Genomic DNA, 19,068 nt, shown 5'->3' with positions numbered 1-19,068 from the left:
TCTTATGTGCAATTTGATACTTTAATAGTGAAGGGGGTCCAGACCATCATGCCTCACTGCATTTTACCATAAGCAGAAAGGAGAAACCAGGCCACATCTTCCACGTGGCACAAGGATTCAGTGTTGTCACTATAGAAGCTTGGGTTGCTGCTATGGTGTGGGTTCTGTCCCTGGCCTGGGAACTTCCATAAGCGACAAACACAGCCAAAAAAAGAAAAAAATCCTCAGCTAAATATCTAAGTTCATTACTCAAAAATCTACTTGCCACCTAACAGCAGAACACACTTCAGCCAAGCTTCCCATCTCTTTGTAACCAGACTGCCTTTTGTCCAGTTTCTAGTAACATGTTCCTCATTTCTGTCTGAAACTATAATTATGAGAAGTACCTTGAACATTCATATTTCTAGTATCATTCTGTTCATGACAATATGTGTACTCTCTATAGTGATAGAAGCTTTCTTTACGACTCTTCTCATTTTTTTCTGAGCCTTTTCCAGAATCGCCTTTAACTCATATTTCTAACAACAATGACTACAAGATAATCTAGGCTTTTTTCTGTCATATACCTCAAAATTCTTCCAGTCTGTCTATTTCCCAATTTCAAAGTCATTTTCACATTTAAAAATACTTGTTTCAGCAGCATCCCAGTAACAAAATCTGTGTTAGTTTCCTAGGGCTGCTGTAATAAGTTGCCACAAACTGGACAGCTTAAAACAAGAGAAATTTATAGTCTCATGGTTCTGGAGGCTAGAAGTCCAAAATCAAGATGTCAGCAAGGCCAAGCTCCCTCTGAAGGCTCTAGGGAAGAACCTTCCTTTCCTCTTCCTGGTTTTGGTGGTTCCTGGTTGCATCACTTCAGTTTCTGCCTCCATCATCTTGTAGTTTCTTTCTTGTTGCTCTATGTATCCTCTCTTCTTATGAGGACCTGAGTCATTGGATTTAGGCCATCCTAATCCAGCATGGCCTCCTTTTAACTAACCACATCTACAAAGATCCTGTTTCCAAAAAAGGTCATATTCTGAGGTTCTGGTGAATATAAATTTAGGAGAAGACACTAAGAAACCCCCTATAGGTTCCAAGTAGCAGAGTTTGGAAATCAACACACTAAATTCTGCACCTCTTGAAGGCAAGCCTTCATTTTACCTCCCCAGCTTCTAGCACAGGTCATAGAATGCCTTTGTTTTTTGTTGTTGTTGTTGTTGTTGTTTTTGGTTGGTTGGTTGGCTGGTTGGTTTGGTGTTTTGCTTTTGTTTTTTTAAAACTTGCCTCAATTTTTTACACCTGTGTTCACAGCAGCATTATTTACAACAGCCAAAAAGTAGATACAAACCAAATGTCCATAGACAGAAGAATGAATAGACAAGGCATTATATAAGTATGTGCTATATAATACAATGGAATATCATTCAGCCTTAAAAAGGAAGGAAAGTCTGTCCCATGCTGCAGCATAGATGAACCTTAAGGACATTATGCTAAGTGAAATAAGCTAGACACAGAAGGACAGATATATGATTCCTCTCATAAGATGTACTGGGAATAGGAGCACCTGTCGTGGATGAATCCGACTAGAAACCATGGGGTTTTGGGTTTGATCCCTGGCCTCGCTCAGTGAGTTAAGGATCTGGCGTTGCCATGAGCTGTGGTGTAGGTCTCAGACATGGTTCGGGTCTGGTGTTGCTGTGGCTTTGGTGTAGGCTGGCGGCTACAGCTCCGATTAGACCCCTAGCCTGGGAACCTCCATATGCCACTGGTGCGGCCCTAGAAAAGACAACAAAAACAAAAACAAAAAAGAAGTACTGGGAATAGTCAAAATAATTGAGACAGAAATTAAAATGGTGGTTACCAGGGGCTGTAGAGAAGGACCAGGTAGTTGATGTTTAGTTGGTGCAGCGTTTCAGTTTGGGACGAATGAAAGTTTGCAGATGCATAGTGATAAAATTTGCAGCTTTTGGAGTTCACATTGTGGTTTAGCGGTAATGAACCCGACTAGTATCTATGATGATGTAGGTTCCATCCCTGGCCTTGCTCAGTGGGTTAAGGGGCCAGCGTTGCCTTCCAGAGGAGGCTGGGATCCCACGTTGCTGTGGCTCTGGCAAAGGCCTGCAGCTGCAACTCTGATTGGACTCCTAGCCTGGCAACTTCGATTGGACTCCTATCCTGGGAACTTCTGTGCGGTCCTAAAAGGCAAAAAAAAAAAAAAAAAAAAAGGAGCTTTCTTGCCTGGATCCAGCCCCTAGCATTTTGGGGTGATAAAAAGCATTTATTACTTTGGACATGAAGACTGCACCTGTTAGAGGTGGCAGGCATCTCTCAGCTTGCTCATGTCAGGCCCTGGAATAGTAGAATGGGGAGTCCGGAAAGTCCAGGGAGGCCTTTGAGAGTATCTGCTGGCATCCACCTGCCCATCCACTCAGCCTATGTTTTTATGGAGAAGATACATGTCAGGCCCTGTGAGAAATTCACACTGGGAGTTATTGCAAGCACACATCTTGAGCTTCTGAATATTCATGAGGGAAGCAGAAAGGCCAGTGTTAAAGGAGGGAGAAATAGTAATTCATAAATATTAATAAAGGCAGGCCACATGCACCAAGCAGTGCTATGAATGTTAACGAGAGGATGACGTTCAGGGCCTCCGCGTGCCCGGCGCAAGCGCGTGCCCGGTCCAGGCGCGTCCCCCGAGTCGGGGCACGAGCGCAGGGGAGGGGTCGGAGGGGGCGGGGTGGAGGAGGGGAGCGGAGCCGGGCGCCGGCAGAGCTGCGGGGGGAGCCCTGGCTTCTCCGCTGCCGCTGCCGCTGTCGCTGCGCTGTGCTCTGGCCGCTCGCTGCGGCCCTTGGATGGGGGTGTCCAGCTGAGCCCCGCGATCCGCCTCCCTTCGCCAGGACCCGCACAGGTGCCATCGCGGGGGGCGACCTTAGTCCGGACCGACTCCCTGTCGTGGGTGGGGTGGAACGGGGGTGGTGAAAGAGGCCCCGCTACTCGGGACTCCGGCCGACAGGTCTGGGGGCGCCGCAGCTCTGCACCCCATCCTGTCCCATCCTGGAATCGGAAAGGAAGATCCCGGAGGCCGTCGCTCTCCTGCCCAGCCCTTCAAGGGAGAGCAGCGGGGAAGCAATGCCCGGGGGGCCGGGAGCTATGGGATGATAGGCACGTCAAACATCATCAGAGCCTCGGCCAGGCCTGGGGTGTGTGTGTGTGTGTGTGTGTGTGTGTGTGTGTGTGTGTGTGTGTGTGTGTGTGTGTGTGTGTGTATGCGGCGGAGTTTGGGGGTTGGGGGTAGGCAGGGAATGCTGCCTGATGATGCTGGAGCAGTGGGTCGGTACCTCCTCCCAGGACCGTTATCTGGTCTGGCTCCCTTAAACGCCCCAGAATCGTCTATGCCTCTAAGAACCTGACCTCCCACCCTGCTTGTGCCCCTCCCTGGGGCGCCGAGCCTTTCCCCAGGACTGTGCATTCCTGCAGTGTCAGAACCGCTGGCAGCTGCAGCAGACGCCCGCGGAGCGATTGTTTTACGGTGGAACAGGTCGGAGAAAGGACAAGTGTGATGGTGGTGGGGACGCGCTGCCCTCCTGTTGGCCCAGGGCCTCTGGAGCTGGGAGCCCATCTCTTGACAGAGCCTCCTCTGTTTCTCTTTTGCCCCTTTCCCTCGCCTGCTCCCATGTCCCAGTCCTGTTTGACCAAAACGGCCGTGGAGTATGTGTGCGGCCTGAGCGGGATAAGCCTGGTTTTCTTGGAGCACCAGGCATTGTGCTCGCTGGCTTGGAGGAGCTTTTTCTTTACCCCATCAGCCTGGGGGAGGGGGTGTGTGAGATGAGGGTGAATGGAGCAGCAGGAGGAGGGGGAAAGGGGGAAGCCGAACCACAAAGGGGTTGCTGACTTACGTGCAGTGAAATACTCTCTTTCCATCAGAATGTGAAGCTGGCACAAACATGTACACTGCTGGGTTTTACTGAGGAGCAGTGGGAAACCCAGGGTGAATCAGTGGAGGGCAGCTTTAGGGATGTATCGGGGAGGGCATAGAATCAAATGATCTATGGGGCAAGCAGTGAGAAGAAGGGGAGATGGAAAGGCCTGTGTGGCAGTGCAGGGGCCCAGCAGGGGGAGGCATGGTGAATTCTCTGCTGCTCAGCTCAGCAAAGCAGGCCCTGGGAAATGGTACTGCAGCCTCAAGCTGCAGCCAGTGCATCGTTTTGCTGCATGAGAGACTTATGTGTTTCCTACTTGGTCTCTGTTAAGCTCTGAGCCGTCTTTTCTTCTCCAACTTACACCATCTATTGGGAGTCGAAACAAATGGGATAGATTATAGGACATAAGCAAACTATAGCCCTGCAGTCTTGTTCTATGATAAAGAGAAAAAGACAAGACTTCCTCCTATGGTTCCTTCTTTCTGCCACTCTTCATGTTTTTTTTTTTTTTTTCCCAAATTGATTTTGGAAGTATAGAGCAAGAGGATAAGCTCTCAGATGAATTAACCCTAGCTTTTAAGGGGAGGAGGTCTCTGAAAGGAGCTGTGACTGAAGACAGGGGTAAGCCTGACAGGATGCAAGGGTAGGACATCTCAGCTGGGGGACAAAGGCACCCCACCAAGAGAGAAGAGCATAAGAAAGTGAAGTAAAGGAAGGAGAGAAGGGGCACTATTTAAGGACTGCCAGCTGAACCCAGAGCCCTTCCTCGAGGTTGCTGCGGTGGCTGGGCTCAGGTGCCTAGCTCTCAACTCCTCTGCCACAGCCAGGGGTCTTTCTACAAATGCTGGGCTCTATTTTGGTGTCCAATGACTTCGGATTCCCAATGCAGGCTCTCAGTTTTAGCTTCATCCCCAGCTGGTGGTTCATGCAGAGCTTCTTGGCTCTGGGGTAGTGAGCTGATGAAAAGAAATGAGGCTTCATTGTAGACTGTTCACAGGGTTACATTCTGAACTCTAGAGCTGTGATATCCATTTCTTCTTTCATAATCTTCTAGGTGAACCCATTTTTTTCTAGAACCTGCCTAGGCTGAGGATAGGTGCTTTCAGAATAATCGACCTTGTTGCCAACACTCAAAGCTCAATCATAGTCCTAGATTCTGGTTAGATCGCCCTCTTGTTGCTGGTTAATGGCATAGATTGTGCCGTTTCAAATCGGCTTCCTTCTTGGTATCACCTTCTAATTCCAGCTCTCTTGTCCCCTCCAGAGAAGAGTACAAATTTAAAGGAAGTGTAAAAATCTGGAGTACCAGCTGGTTAGCTTTCATGTCTTTTTGAAATGGAATCAGTGATGTGAGAAGCTTTGACTAAATAAATTGAAAAAAGTGGGGGTGCCTTACTAAAAAAGACAATAAAATTCATTCAACAATAGTTCTCTCATTTGATAAATATTTGAAGCATCATACATAGAATATGATGACAAGGATAGTTTTTCCTTTATTTGAAGCACTCTCACATCACACTTCCATGTAACTAAGCTATCATTGCTTTCCTAACATCTTTGACATTTACTGGATAGGCTGTATTCCACATGTTGTGCTTTGCACTTCAGAGACTGTCTCATTTATTCCACAAATTAACTTCCAATATAAGTACTATTTTAACCCCCATTTAATGGATGAGGAAACTGAGGCACGGAGAGGCTTATAATTTGCCTAAAGTCTTTCAGCTGGGAAGTGATAGGACCAGGATGGAAACCTGGGGTCCAGGCACTTAACTGTTAGAGTCATCCTTTCCTCTCACAACACAAATCCTGTTTGTCTGTAAAACCTTTCTTACCAACTATTGCACTCAGCAATCTTTTCTGAACTCTTTATTTTTTTTTTTTTTGGCACTCAGGGATTCCTAATCTTTTTTGTGTGTGCTGTGGATCACTTTGGCAATGTAGAAAAACCTTTAGGATCCTTCTCCAAATATGTTTTTGAATGCATAAAATAAAATATAGTTATATTCAAAGAGCCCTTAGTGGTCTGGAGACCACAGGTGAAGAACCCCTAGTGGGCAGTTAGTTGTGTATTGCTTAATAGTTGGGGTGTCCAGTATGGTAGCCACTGGCCACGTGTGACTCTCGGGCACTTGAAATGTGGTTAGTCCATATGGAGCTGTACTGTAAATATAAAATAGACACTAGATTTCAAAGACTTACTTTGAAAAAAAAAGGTAAAATGTCTTAATAGTTAAAAATATGGATTACATTTTGAAATGTAGTTATTTTGGATATATTGGATTAAATTAAAATATTAAAGTATATTATGACAATTAAAATAATATAAGTTAGCAAGTTATTAAAATTAATTTCCAGAGGTGTTATCTCTGTACCAACACTTTCATTTTAATAAATGATTAAATCAGGACCCACAATGCTTATCATTGAAACAGCCATTGATAAGTCTGTCGGCTCTTGAGCTTGTGTTCTTTCCAAGCTTTCATGCTGCTCTTGTACCTTTTTGTATTCCGAGGTCCTATCTTGTTGCCTTTGCAAACTATAAATTCTCAGAATATGTTTTGATATGATCTGGTGGTAATCGACTTAATCCTGGTAAAATCACAGTAAGAACTCTCTGGGTCCTCACCCAGCATACATTTTGCCTTGCTTATTTAGAATATTAGGTTTTTTTAAATTAATTTATTTCTTTTTATTTTATATCGGAGTATAGTTGATTTACAATGGTGTGTTAGTTTCAGGTGTACAGCAAAGTGATTCAGTTATACATATACATATATCCATTCATTTTCAGATTCTTTTCCCATATAGGCTACCACAGAATAGTGAATAGAGACTTTTCGTTTTGTAGATAGAGGTTTTTGCTGTCTGTTTGGTTCTGCTCAGGTCGTGGTTCCAATGTAAGCATCTAGCTGGATCATTCATCACACAGCCAGCAGAGAAAAGTTTGGTTGCCCTTCTGGGTTCCAGGGAAGGAAGCTGAGCAGGTAGAGAAGGGAATGAGAGACAATAATGCTAACGTTTGTGCTGCCTGAAATGGCAAACCAACACCGTACATGGGGGACAGAGGACCGTTTTTCAATGAGCATACATTGATTGATGGCCTCACCGCAGGCAGTGTGTGCCAGAAACGGTGAAGGGTGTCCAGAGGACGTCTGTGCCCTCGAGGAATTTAAATTAAAATTGGGGAAGGGCTTGGATATACACACAGATGGAGAACTCACTGTTGAAGGCGGTGTGTAAAGAGGGCCCGGAGCTGTTGGGAAATAAAGGAGGCCTGAGTGTACAGCCTTCCAGGGTGCAGTGCCCAAGGTGGGTTTGGGGTCTGGCTCTGGAAGTGGGGGGCTGGGTCTGTCTTTTAGAAGATAATAGGTCATTTAGTCCATTCTTCTCATCCCAGACATATGCTGTGTGACTGGGAAAAACTCAGGTGCTTCTTTGGCCATCTCTATTCGTGTTCAAACGAGTCCATCACTTATTAATGAGGGTAGTAATACCCAAGTCCACAAAAACCCTACCCCAAACCCTTGGGGCCAGGCGTGTTTTGGAATTTAGATTATCTCAAATAACAGATAGAGTGATAGAGTGCATAGTCTGCATATCATCCCCTGGGGGCTGGCGCAGCAATCACTATCATTTAAAAAATTAAAATTCCTGCAGCAAAACACAGTAAATGGATAAATTAAAACCATAAACAGCTCTATATTCATGTATATCAGGTTTAGTTGCCAAATGAGTTTAGGGCAGATTTTTTCCCCTCAAATAAGTTAGGAAAAATTTTCAGTTTTGAGAGCACAAAGGATGTGGACCTTTGGTGGTGGTAATAATAATAATGACAACAACAGAGAACATAAATTGAACATCGATGATGTTTATTATCTGCCAGGCACCATTCTAAGTACTTACTTATTTTGACTCCTTTAACCCTTAGGAGAACCATTGAAGGTAGGTGCTGTTATTATTTGTCTTGAGAAGAATAAAAGGGAGTACAGAGAAATTAAGCAACCGCTAAGGTCACAACTGGCAAGGGGCAGAGCAGGATGCAAACCTAGGCAGTCTGGTCCAGGGGCTGTATATTTAACCACTTATGCTTTGGTTTTTGGAGCGGGGGATTGGAAGCAGGTGTGTTTCTAGAATTTACACTAGTTAGGTTAATATTATTCACACTTACAGTGATATTTGAACTCCTTAAGGGTATAATGGTGAGGACGTACAGAAGCAATGGATGCCAGTAAAGTAGCATCTTTGTTTTTAGAGGGATGAGAGTAATGGAATAAGTAATTATGTTTCCTCAGCAGAGCTGGCAGGAAAAGCCCAATCCTAGCTCACATTACTACATATTTATTTCTTCTAGCTAAACAAATCCTGAACGTTGCAGTTGTCTTATTGCTGTGCAAAAATGGAGGCCCCACTGGTGAGTTTGGATGAAGAATTTGAGGACCTTCGGCCCAGCTGCTCGGAGGAGCTGGAGGAGAAGCCCCGGTGTTTCTACGGCTCATCTCCCCACCACCTGGAGGACCCCTCCCTCTCTGAGCTTGAAAATTTTTCTTCTGAAATAATCAGCTTCAAGTCCATGGAGGACCTGGTGAATGAATTTGATGAGAAGCTCAATGTCTGCTTTCGGAACTACAATGCCAAGACTGAGAACCTAGCTCCCGTGAAGAACCAGTTCCAGATCCAAGAGGAGGAGGAGACCCTGCAGGATGAGGAGTAAGGCATCTATTTTCTTTTTCTTTTTAGGAGTACATCCATGGCATATGAAAGTTCCCAGGCTGTTGAATTGGAGCTGCAGCTGCCGGCCTATGTCACAGCCACAGCAATGCAGGATTCGAGCTCCGCCTGCCACCTACACCACAGCTCATGGCAACATGAGATCCTTAACCCACTGGATGAGGCCAGGGATTGAACCCACAACCTCATGGTTGCTAGTCGGATTCGTTTCCACTGCACCACAATGGGAACTCCCGAGTAAGGCATCTTAATTGCTCTCTTGCTTCAGACATAAGCCCTGAGGGCTGGGGCTCCTGAACATAGAACATAGAACTATCCTTGGGTTCATGGCATATTACTTATATTTTTCCATTAGTGGGGCAGTGCCCTGGTAGCTGCTGCCGTTTTTCTATTATGTCCCTTTAAGATTACCCATAAAGCCTTCTTAAGTTGAAACCACAAAGGAACAAAGGATTTTTAGGCAATAGATTTTCCTAGATACAAAATCAAATTTCATGGTCATGTAAATTTAGGGGTTTGTCTATCTTAAGCTTTCTTGATATCTGTAGTAATCCACCCAGATATTAAAGGACTGGGGGGAAAATTAATTAACTGTGACGGAGGAATCTATGTCATTGGAACAATTTGCTTCATGAAACACCAGAATTATGAAAATCTCTAAACTGTTTACAACCCTCTCAAGACTGGAAAATTATCTACCAATGTTAAGATATGTCCAAATAAGAAAGCATACAAATTGAACTTAGAGTACAAGGAATTACCCTGGACAAAATAAAGATGACGGAGTTCCCATAGTGGCTCAGTGGTTAATGAATCTGACTAGGAACCATGAGGTTGCAGGTTCGATCCCTGGCCTTGCTCAGTGGGTTAAGGATCTGGCATTGCCGTGAGCTGTGGTGTAGGTTGCAGACACGGCTCAGATCCCGCGTTGCTGTGACTCTGGTGTAGGCTGGTGGCTATGGCTCCGATTAGACCCCTAGCCTGGGAACCTCCATATGCCACGGGAGAGGCCCTAGAAATGGCAAAAAGACAAAATAAATAAATAAATAAATAAATAAAAAAGATGAAAGCAGGTGAAGTGGCTTTTGAATATGCAGATCCCCTGTATCACTTCCTAGCCACCTTTCAGGGTCTTAACAGAAGTCAAGGACAGGGATTTGAGAAAAGTACTGTTCAAAGAGGAACTGGAAAGAGAAGAAGGGGATGATTTGTTAAACAAATTCTAGAAAGGTGTTGGGGTATTTAGTAAAAATAGGCATCAATTCCCTCTAAGGATCAAGTATGCATCAGCTGTTCTTTAGGGCTCATACAAGAAATGTCAAACAGTTGGTAGTAGAAGTTTAGGGCAACTGTACTCTTGGTTTCTCTTTTTATGGACTTGGGTGGGAAAAGTTGCCCATAAGTAAGTGGGGTAAGAGGTCTGTTCTGCAGGATTGAACCTGATTGTATTTGGCAGATAGTTGCTTCTTTGATGACCACTAAACCTGTATCTTTGTGAAATCAGCAGCTGCATATGTGTCTGTCTTATTATTATATCCCCACTAACACAATGCATGGTGTATAGAAATGATCAAATGATATTTTTTTGAATGAGATATTGAATATTGAGTGAATTGGATGAGCAATGAATGATACAGAACCTCAGAGGTGCATGTATTGCATTTCTAGGCCCACACCATTCTCTTCTATTCTTTTCAATTAATGCTCCTCTGATGTCATGGTCACAGAGAACATTTCGTTCTGGTGACCAGTGCTGTACGTGTGGGTTATTTGTTTCAGTTCAGAGTTTCAAACTGATTCTTTTAGATTCTGAGCATTATAATTTGCTCAACTCCTTGAAGTCAAAAAAAAAGAATGGCTCTGGGGCATTATTAGACTGAGTAATTTTTACTCCAGTTCATTGCACCAGGCAATGAACTAGAAACACTAAGACTATGAATGGTCATTTTCATACTCTCACTAACTCGCTGTGTGACCTTGGGCTCGTCTCTTAACTCTAGTTGCCTGCATGAGCTCTTATCTTTGAAACCTCTGGAGCTCGATCTTGATGAAGCGGGGCTAAGGACTAGCAAAGAACCTAATTTCTCACCTCACCCAGGCTGTGCTCTGAAAATCCCTTATTCTTCCAACAAATCATTTCTCTCCTGTCTAAGCCACCCCTCTGCCTCATTAAGGATGGGGGCTCAGCATGCAGGTCCTCACTCTTTTCTAGCACATTAACAGAGGCCACTCAATGTTAATTACTGTCACACAAGAGATTATTGGTCTTTACATCCTGATTTTTCTGACTTGTCTGCCTCATTGACTGCCTCAGCTAAATGTCCAAAGGTTGAATAATTCCTTAAAGATAAAATATGATTTGGGGGTAGTATAGTGGGAGGAATCTGGAAAGAGAGATTTAAAAAATTTTTTTCTTTTATGACTGCACCTGTGGCAAATGGAAGTTCCCTGGGCCAGGGATCAAATCTGAGCTGCAGTTGTGACCTATGCCATAGCTGTGGCAATGCCAGATCCTTAACCCACTGTGCCGGGCTGGAACCCGTGCCTCAGGGCTGACTTGAGCCACTGCAGTCAGAGTCTTAACCCACTGCACCATGGCGGGAACTCCAGGAAGAGAAATATTAATTGTGCTTTCTAGGCATTCTGTTTATTTAAACTTAAAAATTAGAATTAAATTACACACTGTGTTTTATAGACACCTCACCAGATATTACAACTGTAAAATTATGGCGAAGTAAAGGAAAAAGATAATTTAACGTCCAACCTAGTAATAACCTCCTGAGCCCAGCTTTGGTGTTCTAATAAACTTGTTTAGGTTTAATAGTTAGAGATTTCAGCCTCCAATGAATTGAAAGAGTTTTGGGTGGGTTGGAACTACCTAACAGAAGCTTAAAACAAAAACAATGAAATTCTTTGTCAGACTAGCCTCCTTAAAAATAGCACAAATCATAAAGCAAATGCAATGATTCCCTTTTAAGTTTTGATTTCTTTAAGTCTCCTTTGCAACTGCCAGCTGAGGTATCAACTTATCTTTGATTTGTCAGGACATGGAAGTGCTAAGCATTAAAACAGGGTCAGATTCGCATATACATTTCCTGTTGTTAAATTTAGAAAATGTTCCAGAACCTCTTCTTTGCATAGGTGGGATCCCCTTTCCTTTATTATAAAAGATTGGACCTGGAGGCTTCCAGAGTAGGAATGGACAGCCCTCACCCCACTTGCTGCCTCACTGGGGTCCCTGTGAGTCCTCCTACAAGGACCCTGGAGACAGAGAGGCCAAACATGTGAGAACCCTCACAGTTTCCTGTTCTTCAGCTAGAATTATTGGGATAAAAGTGATGTTAAAAGTCAAGTTCGCATGCAATAAATAAACAGGCTGTAGTCAGCTACGCTTTAAGTTGAAGATAGGCAAATACCAAATAATTAGAGAGGGAAAGTTGACAAACAGATAAATGTGACTTTTAGGAAAGTTAGTTCTTTTCTCAGAGGTTCTGTTTCCCCATATAAAAGGCAGAAATAGTATGGATTCTATGTAAGCATTTGAAAGAATCAAAAAAGTTGTTCAAAGTCATTAATGTGTTAATAATTCCTAATTCCTAAGTGTTAACAGCAGAAGGGTACTCATGTTAATACACATGGAAGTGTGGCTATTGGTCTGACTCAACCCAAGTAAAACACTTGGACAAGGGCAGTAGTCAGCCTAGAGGGGCTTAAGGGAAATGTTACCAAGTTATAAATCTAATCACCACTTTAAGCTGTCTACTGTATTTCCGGAAATTGGTATATAGGGGTGCGTGTGTGTATAGCAGGGTTAATGCAGCCTTGATGGCTATGTTGCCAGTTCCAGACCCAGACTTTTTTATACATGTCTTGTCTAGCCCATTCTGTTCAGTTTCCTTATCCTTTTCCAAATCCCTAGCCCTCCACAGTGAAAGATCTTTACCCAGTTTCACAGGTATCTAAGCCCAAGATGTACAGTATGCACCTGAAAAGGCTTTTCTATTATGATAGGGACTGAGGGAGCAAATTGGATCTCCATGCCAGAGCAGCATAATAACAGGAATTGAGGGATCTGTTTAAACTTAGTTCTTTGATGAAAGATATAGTGAATGGCTTTCAAAGTCTCCTTTCTCCAAGATAAGGAGGTAGAATTTTACAGTCCACCCCAGGTACCTCTAATAGGGAATGTATCTCTTCGCAAGAACTGCTTAAGCGAGGATAGGTAAGCTCTCTGGGGAGAAATGTCAGTCCTGTTTCTCTTCCTCACAGAAGCTCTGGGTTCTTCCCTCCCACCGCCCACTCTTCATTCCCGGGGCTGCCTCCCTGCCCGTGTGCCTGCCTCTGTCTTCCATTTAACCTTCCCTGGGGCAGGAGATCTGGGCAGAAAGCAGGCATGTGTCCCACTGCTCTTGCCATTTCTCTTTCTGCAGACTGATGAAAGCACAATGTCCAGAATCATGTAGTTGTGGACTTTTCACATGGAGTCAGTTGCTGAACTGCTGTTCTGTGTTGGGATTTGGAACCTGGTATATTGTTCTGATGCCCATGCCAATGACAATCGTAAAATTCATGAAAAATTGAAAGAGTTGTGTGGGTAGGAATGTAGGCTCTGCAACTATGTTGCCTGGGTTCAAATCCTACCTCTGTCATTACTGGTTGTATGAATTTAGACAAGTTAATCAACCTTTCTATATTTCAGGTTTTCTGTTTTCTTTCCCTCAATATCTGCCTTATAGAGGTGTTGTGAGGAATGAATGAATTAATCCACATAAAGAATTTAGGATAGTACCTGGTTTATATATAGTAAACCCTCAGTAAGTTTGGCTGCTACTTATATATATAGTATATAATATAATATAATGATATAGTATAAATATGTATTTGTTTTTATATGTGTATGTATTATATATATAATACATAACATAATAGTATATATTCTAAATACATATAGTAAAGGTATATATTTTAAATATATACTGTAGTATGTCTACAATAATAAACTTTTTTTTTTTTTTTTTTTTGTCTTTTTGCCTTTTTTAGGGCCGCACCCGCAGCATATGGAGGTTCCCAGGCTAGGGGTCTAATCAGAGCTGTAGCTGCCGGCCTACACCAGAGCCACAGCAACGTGGGATCTGAGCCATGTCTTCGACCTACACCACAGCTCACGGCAATGCCAGATCCTTAACCCTCTGAGCAAGGCCAGGGATCGAACCTGCAACCTCATGGTTCCTAGTCGGAATCGTTAACCACTGTGCCACGATGGGAACTCCTATAGTAATAACTGTTATTGTTAAATGGTCACTAAATAAGTATAGGAAGGGTGTGCAAGGAGATGAGGGCGGCTATATTTTAAAGGTTGTTTAAGAACCTCAAAGGATAAAAAGCGTGCCAGTCAGAAAGGAAGACGAAGACCTGAAAGAGAATGAGGATGGCTTAAAATCTCAAGGAGATAAAGGTTTAGGGAATTGTCACTAAAATCTATAATTAGGAGTTCCCATTGTGGCTCAGCATAAACAAATGCAGCTGGTATCCATGAGGATGTGGGTTCGATCCCTGGCCTCACTCAGTGGGTCGGGGGTTCTTCGTTGTGGTGAGTTGTGGTGTAGGTCACAGACACAGCTCGGATCCTGCATTGCTGAGGCTGTGGCGTGGGCTGGCAGCTCCAGCTCTGAGTTGACTCGTGGCTTGGGAACTTCCATATGCTGCAGGTATGGCCCTAAAAAGCAAAAAAAATTTAAAAAATTAAAATTAAAAAATAAAAATCTAGAATCAGAGATGAAATCCAGAGAATGTCCGTGAAGACTCAGGTGAGAAAACTTGTGGCCCTAAATTGTTTGAGAGTGTCACTTTAAGGATGTAAACAATTTCAAGGTCATTAGAAAGTGCAGTCTGTTAAAGATCCTAGCTTCCGCCCTGTCTAGGAGAGGTTCAAAAGGCTCCTGCCTATTTGGGGCTTTGCTGAATTTCATTTTTCCAGGCACTTGCTGCAGGGACTGACCCAAAGGTCAGTGTCTGCATGCGTGTTGTCCATTCTCCTGGCAGAGGGCATAATGCATGATGCAGAGAGGGCTTGTTGGCTGACCTTTCTAGTGTGAGTGTAGTGCTGGGAGTTTTGTTTTGGAGGCAGCAAATCATATTTGCCTCTTGGCTTTGGAATGCTAATGAGACTTGGATTTAAAATTAGGCTGGATTAATGAAGCTGTAATGGTGCTTGATGGAAACTGGATTATCAGCTATGTTTAAGGTGTAGACTCTGATATCCTGCTGAATAGATGTCTAATGAACACTTGATGAGCTCTCTCCAAGTGTTTTCTTGTAATTGTAGGAAAAAAATAAGTGGATAACCAAAACAGTGCCATCAAATTGTGTTTTCTTGAGTTCCTTTTGTTTCATCACCAAGTTGTCTGCACTGTGCACCAGGAAAATCTCCTTGCTTACACCTGTGTATTGTATAGCATTCCTTCCTGATTTTATACATGTTAAGAACGCTTCCCTCCCCCACTTTATGTATCTGATTTCAAGTGGCTGTGCTCTTATATATATATATATATATACACACACACATATTTTATATGCATCTTTTTATTTATATATATATATATATATGAAATGTGTACTTATCTTTTCAGCATCTTTTTTTTTTTTTAGGGCCACGCCCATGGCACATGTAAGTTCCCAGGCTAGGGGTCGAATTGGAGCTGTAGCCACAGGCCTACACCACAGACACAGCAATGCCGGACCAATGTGTTTGTGACCTACACCGCAGCTCACGACAATGCAGGATCCTTAACCCACTGAGCGAGGCCAGGGGTTGAACCTGCATCCTCATGGATACTAGTCAGCTTTGTTTCCACCGAGCCACAAGGGGGTCTCCCTCTTTTCAGCATCTTATGCCATAATTTGTCATGTTTTGAATTTGATCCATAGGTATACGTACTTGCTTCCTTTAAAACAGCTATTTCCGGGAGTTCCCGTCATGGTGCAGTGGTTAACGAATCCAACTAGGAACCATGAGGTTGCGGGTTCAATCCTTGCCCTTGCTCAGTGGGTTAACGATCCAGCGTTGTTGTGAGCTGTGGTGTAGGTCGCAGACGCGGTTCGGATCCCGAGTTGCTGTGGCTCTGGCGTAGGCTGGCGGCTACAGCTCTGATTAGACCCCTAGCCTGGGAACCTCCCATATGCCAAGGGAGCAGCCCAAGAAATGGCAAAAAGACAAAAAAAACAAAAAACAAAAAACAAAAAAACAGGAGTTCCCGTCGTGGCGCAGTGGTTAACGAATCCGACTAGGAACCATGAGGTTGCGGGTTTGGTCCTTGCCCTTGCTCAGTGGGTTAGCAATCCAGCGTTGCCGTGAGCTGTGGTGTAGGTCGCAGAGGCGGCTCGGATCCCACGTTGCTGTGGCTCTGGCGTAGGCCGGTGGCTACAGCTCCGATTCGACCCCTAACCTGGGAATCTCCATATGCCGCGGGAGCGTCCCAAGAAACAGCAACAACAACAACAACAAAAAAGACAAAAAAAAAAAAAAACAAAACAAAACAGCTATTTCCTTATATTAGTGTATCTAAATAAAAAGTGCCTTCTTTACCTTGTTTCTCAGGTATCACTATTGTTTGAAAAGCACAAGTACCTGAAGGAGATTGCATCAAGCCCTCATTTATCATTACGTAGTATATAATTCATGTGCTGCTGGCTTCCAGGAATGGCATTATTTTGGGAGCTTGGTTTACTGATGTTGACTAATTTATTTATTTCCCGTGTGAGTGTTTGTGCCTTAAGAGTTTCCCCCAGTCCCCTCCCTGCTTTCCCCTCCCCAGGAAAATCTTTCTGAAATGAATTAAGCAAAAAGAATAGTAGACTATCCTTTCTTATAATGTACCTATTAGGACTTGAAGAATAAGGTTAATAAGGGAACCACATCTTCCTGCGCTAAAAACTAATTGTGGGAGTTCCCATTGTGGCAGAGCAGAAACAAATCTGACTAGTAACCATGAGGTTTCAGGTTTAATCCCTGGCCTCACTCAGTGGGTTAAGGATCTGGTGCCGTTGTGGGCTGTGGTGTAGGTCACTAGGATCCTGAGTTGCTGTGGCTGTGGCACAGGCCAGCAGCTGTAGCTCCGATTCAGCCTCTATCCTGGGAACCTCCATATGCCACAGGTGAGGTCCTAAAAAGCAAAAAAACAAAAACAAAAAAAACCCCCAAAACCCCACAAACCTAATTGTGTAGACAGTGGTGTAGTCATTGGTTCCTTTCCTCACTTAGTCTCATGATGGGGACTTTACGGGTAGACTCCACATTGCTAGAGGACAGGATCGTGCCACTCTGGGTTCGCTAGAACATTAATAGCATCAATTGCATTGGCATCCTCCCCTTACTACATTAGATGTCAAAGAGTTAATTCTTAACCGTTTAGATTGCAGCCATCTGAAAGTGAAATACAGTCGACCCTTGAACAACATGGGGGGGGAGGTGTTTCTGCCTCAAAAACAAAGGAATTGGTAAATGACAAGGAAGCTGAAACAGATTCAGTCGAATCAGGACTCAAATCCTAGTTCTTCTGAGTCCACGTATTGTGATCTCTAATCCAACACAAACTTTTCCCGCACTTAGCTAATTCAAAGATCTGTAAAATGAAAATACTGGTACTACAATGTTGAGTGAAAAAAAAATCCGCATATAAATGGATGCTCATAGTTTAAACTCCTGTTATTCAAGGGTCAATTGTACTGTATAAAGGAGAGGATGACCCTGATCTTAATGAGATTCAGCCAGAAAATCTGCCCAGATCTCATTTGATCTCTCTCCCTCCCTCCCCCTCTCACTCTCCTCTGCCCACAAGAAAGGAAAACAGGGACATTCCTTAGGTTCAAGAGACAAGAGCCATTTGGCTAACGGGCAGATTTAGTTTCAGGGGCAGTTTATCTATTGCCAGAGGTGTTTGTATGGCTACCATTTGTATCTCCTTGGTGAGAAATTCCTCTTCCCTTGAGGAAAAAAACACCTTTCACACTGAAGCTCCTGGCCAGGGTCCATTCTCTTGGCTCTTTCTCTCCTGGTAGTGCCTGTAATTCACTTTTTAAGCTGCTTTGGTCCTGCAGGCTGGAAGGCAGATGATCTCAGCCTGGCACACACAGAAGCCTCTCTCCTCCCCTGGCCCAGCTCTTCCTTCCTCCAGGCGGGGCCAGGCCACAGATGTGCGCTAATGAGAGCCTCTCTTTGTTTACAGGGTCTGGGATGCTCTGACAGACAATTACATCCCTTCACTCTCGGAAGACTGGAGGGACCCAAACATGGAGGCTCTGAATGGCAATGGCTCTGACACTGAGGTACCTCTCTGGGGCCCCCAACTTAATAGGGCTTGAGAAGAGGTGGATTCCAGTTGGAAAAACACTCAGTAACTCAGCACTATTCCCCATTATGTAATGAAGCTCAGCATCATTGCTGGGGAGGTAGGAGTTGTAGAGGAAGTGAAACATAAGATGAAGGGGGGCATCCAGGGTATATGAGGTGATTGGAGTGATGGTACAAAAGGTAAACCCAGGTAACTTCTGTTGTTCATCTGTGTACTACAACATGCAGAATAAGGTGATCTAAGTAAGAGAGGAGAGTGAATATCATGGGTTTCTTTCGTGTTCAGATAATGATAGCTAAGGAGTTCCTTGGGGGCTCGGTGGGTCAAGGATCTGGCATGGTCCCTGTTGTGGTGTGGGATCCATCCCAGGCCAGGGAACTTCTGCATGCTGTAGGCACAGCCAAAATAATAATAATAATAATGATGATGATGATGATGATGATGATGATGATGGTGGCTAAAGAAAAAAAAAAAAAAATCAGGGTTTCCCATCCAAAATGAACCATTCAGTCCAATCCAAAACAGAATTGAGAGCAAGTGCTGACAGACTAGTGACAAGCTCAGGGCCAGGCTAATTGCCAGAGTTGGGGCCCAGATAATAGTGAGGCGACCACACAATGAAGAGGAATTTTTTGTGAAACTCAACCAATGAGACACTTATGACTAGACCTGAGTTACAGTTGTTTTTTTTGTTTTTGTTTTTGTTTTTGGCCAATGATTGAAACTGTACCACAGCAATGACCTGAGCCACTGCAGTGACAATGCCAAGTCCTTAACCCACTGGGCGACAAGGGAACTCCCCTCTGGGTCAGTCTGATTACTGATGCCAAAGAAGAAAATAGCCTACAAGCTTCTGAAAAATATTAAGAGAATACTTATTTTGAGTTGATTTGTGTATGATTAATTTTTTATGCATGATTTAACTTTTTTTAAAGTTATGGGAATGACCCAAATTGCCCCTTATAGTTGAATAGATATATATAGAAAAGTAAATCATTTACAGGGTCTCTCCGTGCCAAAAGCCTTTTCCTGCCTTCCTTGGTTTTCTAGTTTCAGCTGTAAAGGAAATGTGACAATTTCTTATT

The 19,068-nt window shown here is 43.7% G+C and overlaps 1 protein-coding gene across 2 annotated transcripts in view; it reads left to right on the top strand.

Moving 5' to 3' along the window:
• The window catches only part of FEZ1 (fasciculation and elongation protein zeta 1), a 51,486-nt gene continuing 35,060 nt past the window's right edge, over positions 2,643-19,068 (top strand). The window contains exons 1-3 of one of the 2 annotated variants that reach the window (XM_013979543.2): positions 2,643-2,890; positions 8,257-8,612; positions 17,858-17,957. In XM_013979543.2, the coding sequence (XP_013834997.1) occupies positions 8,302-8,612; positions 17,858-17,957 (411 nt within the window). In that variant the 5' untranslated portion in view covers positions 2,643-2,890; positions 8,257-8,301. The remainder of the gene's footprint in view (positions 2,891-8,256; positions 8,613-17,857; positions 17,958-19,068) is intronic. The other variant, XM_021063094.1, reaches the window with a different exon arrangement.

Source organism: Sus scrofa, chromosome 9 (genome assembly GCF_000003025.6).
Source record: "Sus scrofa isolate TJ Tabasco breed Duroc chromosome 9, Sscrofa11.1, whole genome shotgun sequence".
Taxonomy (NCBI): domain Eukaryota; kingdom Metazoa; phylum Chordata; class Mammalia; order Artiodactyla; family Suidae; genus Sus; species Sus scrofa.
The sequence above is the reverse complement of the archived record's forward strand: the minus strand, read 5'-3'. Positions and strand labels throughout refer to the sequence as shown.